At 53.8% G+C, this 2500-nt stretch overlaps 1 protein-coding gene across 1 annotated transcript in view; it reads right to left on the minus strand.

Moving 5' to 3' along the window:
• The window catches only part of LOC126578754 (vitamin K-dependent gamma-carboxylase), a 2551-nt gene extending 211 nt beyond the window's left edge, over nucleotides 1-2340 (minus strand). Inside the window, exons 1-3 of the mRNA XM_050241642.1 lie at nucleotides 2240-2340; nucleotides 1558-2168; nucleotides 1-1468 (exon numbers count right to left, since the gene is read on the minus strand). The exon at nucleotides 1-1468 is cut by the window's left edge and continues 211 nt beyond it. Of these exons, the coding sequence (XP_050097599.1) occupies nucleotides 1-1468; nucleotides 1558-2120 (2031 nt within the window). The 5' untranslated portion in view covers nucleotides 2121-2168; nucleotides 2240-2340. The remainder of the gene's footprint in view (nucleotides 1469-1557; nucleotides 2169-2239) is intronic.
• Nucleotides 2341-2500: the final 160 nt, after the last annotated feature.

The following is a 2500-nucleotide window of genomic DNA, read 5'->3' on the forward strand; positions in this document are numbered from 1 at the left end:
CACCGAGTTACCAACGTGCTGTACGAAGCGGACAAAGTTTTCCCATCGATGAAGAAACTCCTCACGCAGCGGAAGCATTGGTGCGCTGCGTTCATCTTTAACTGGCGCGCCCTTGAGGTCGGCCAACTCCTTGGTTCGATTGACAAAGGTGTACATGAAGCAGGACGGTTCCTCACCGAGCGTTTCGATTGCATGAAAATGTCCCGAAAGCACCGGTGTGGTACCACCCGGACCGAGAATCACCGGAGGGCCAGGCTCCACAGCATCCAACATCTCGTCATCGATGGCCATCGCGAAGCGTACCGTACCGTTGAGCACCGTCAGTGTGACGTTGTACAGGTCGCTGGCGACGTAATTGTGCAACGTTAGCCCAGGAAAGTCCGCAATGAACAGTACATCCGTGTAGTTGCTCCAACTCAGCACAGTTTCGGTGATTCGACGCATGACCGTGTCCCGCAGACCGTTGAATTCGTTCAGCAAAGGCAATACCCACGGGACCGGCTGAAACGGAGACCAGGGTGCATGTAGAATGTCCTCGTGGGGGTGAAATATCCGCTGCTGGAACCGTCCATTCATGCTGCACCATATATCGAAGTAGATTGATATGTTTGGCTTTGTTTGCCGTTCCCGGTGGATGTTACGCTCGATGCAGCGCGCAAACTGTACGGCCATGTCGGCATGCTTCGTCCAGCGATCGTTGTCCGTAAAGGCGTACGGTTCCACGTACAGCACTGGCCCGGTGCTCGGTGCGTGACCATCGCGGTCTTCCACACGAATCCCAATCATGATCGTATCCCAGGCGTGCACCATCATATCCCACGAGTATCCGTACAGTCCGTTCGTCCAGTTGTTGTACCCTTGGGTGAGGAAGTGAGAGTATGGGAGGAATAGTTGCAGTGAGCAATATGCCAGCATCGTCATCATGGTCCAGCGTCGACGACTTCGCTGGTGATTCATTTTTTCGTTAGAAAACGCGCCGATCCCAACTGATTCCACGAGCCCCGGCTCTGTCGCTGCTTTTCCCGGGTTATTGGCGAATGTGTTCGATAGCACGATACGCCTTGGCCAGCTTACACTGTAGTAGAGGGGTAGCTGAGTCAGGCAGACCCAAGGAAACATACCGATGTGAAAGAGCCGTGAGTTCATAAGATGAAACAGACTGGCAAACACGGTTGCAATGCGGCGCGTAGGTCCGTAGATGAGGAAAAACACGATGGACGTATCAAACAGACAACCGAACCAGTGCACGATCAGTAAATCGGTGAGCTTGGCCCCTATCACCACTCGGAACGGTGCAAACACCCAGTGGTAGCTGAGGTTGGTCATCGCATAGCCGGACAACCACTCGTGGCAAAGCTTCTTCAGCCCGGCGATAAAGTACAGCACAAAGAACTGGAACTTGAGAATGAAATAATTCCAGAATGGCACCGTATCATCCGGATACGGTTCCCGCCAAGCATCAATCGACCTGTGAACCAAAGGAGAATAGCAAAAAACATTGTTGCAGAGAAAGCGAAACCTTCCTGGTCTCCACCAGTGGCCATCTTGTGGACTTACCAGCAGCGGTTCGCATCGGTAAAGAGGAACAGCACACCGAGCAGTCCGTATAGATAGCTGTGATTGTTCCAGGCGCTCTTGTCCAGCAGAAACACGTACCAGTAAGTCCCGGTAAAGAGGCTGGCCGACAGCCGGTACCGGTAACCGAGCATCATCCCTGCCGCACCGAGCCACATCAAACCATAGATCAGGCCCATCCGTGGTAAGGCCGGTGGTTCCATGGAAAGAATCAATGGGAACCGGCAGTCACGTGGTTCACCCCAACGAAGGTCTAGGTCACCGCCACCACGCTCCTCCGGTATATCGATGAGCATAGCGAGACCGAAAAGGATGCGCGCCACGGCAAGGGACGCACCATCGACCGGACGGTACATGCAACGGTGCACGAAGCCATCGAACGAGTCCACACAACGGCGATCGTGTCCGGTTAGGGTGTGAAGAATTCTATCCACCGCTGCCATCCATTTCCAACCAACAGTTGGCTCATCGTCGTTGGGGTGCTTGTGCGGGGGAACGGCATCAGAGGGTCGGCTATCTCGGTCTTTGGCATTTCCGGTCGTCATCACGGGGTTTGGTTGCTTGTGGGCTTTGGAGGGACTACATTATGTGATCTGGAGAGGAGAAAAGGTGCAATTATGGTATCCAAATTCATTCACAAAACTTGCTCAGAATCGTTGCTTACCTGTTCGTCGAGAGGGAGGCCTGAATATCAACACGCACGAGCACACTGGCCACGGTACAATCTGCCGTACTTGCTGCGGTCCTGATGCGAACCGATGAACCTGCAATTCTGAAGGCAGAGCATGGCATTCTCGGACCTTTATATCCTGCCCGAAGACTGCTCGCAGATCAACAACAGATGAGAGCACGCGTGGTTTGGCTCATGCGCAATGGCAACTGGGATGGCGAGCCAGGATAGAGAGCACGGAAACGATGCTGCGGG

The sequence above is a fragment of the Anopheles aquasalis genome, chromosome 3 (genome assembly GCF_943734665.1).
Source record: "Anopheles aquasalis chromosome 3, idAnoAquaMG_Q_19, whole genome shotgun sequence".
NCBI lineage: Eukaryota > Metazoa > Arthropoda > Insecta > Diptera > Culicidae > Anopheles > Anopheles aquasalis.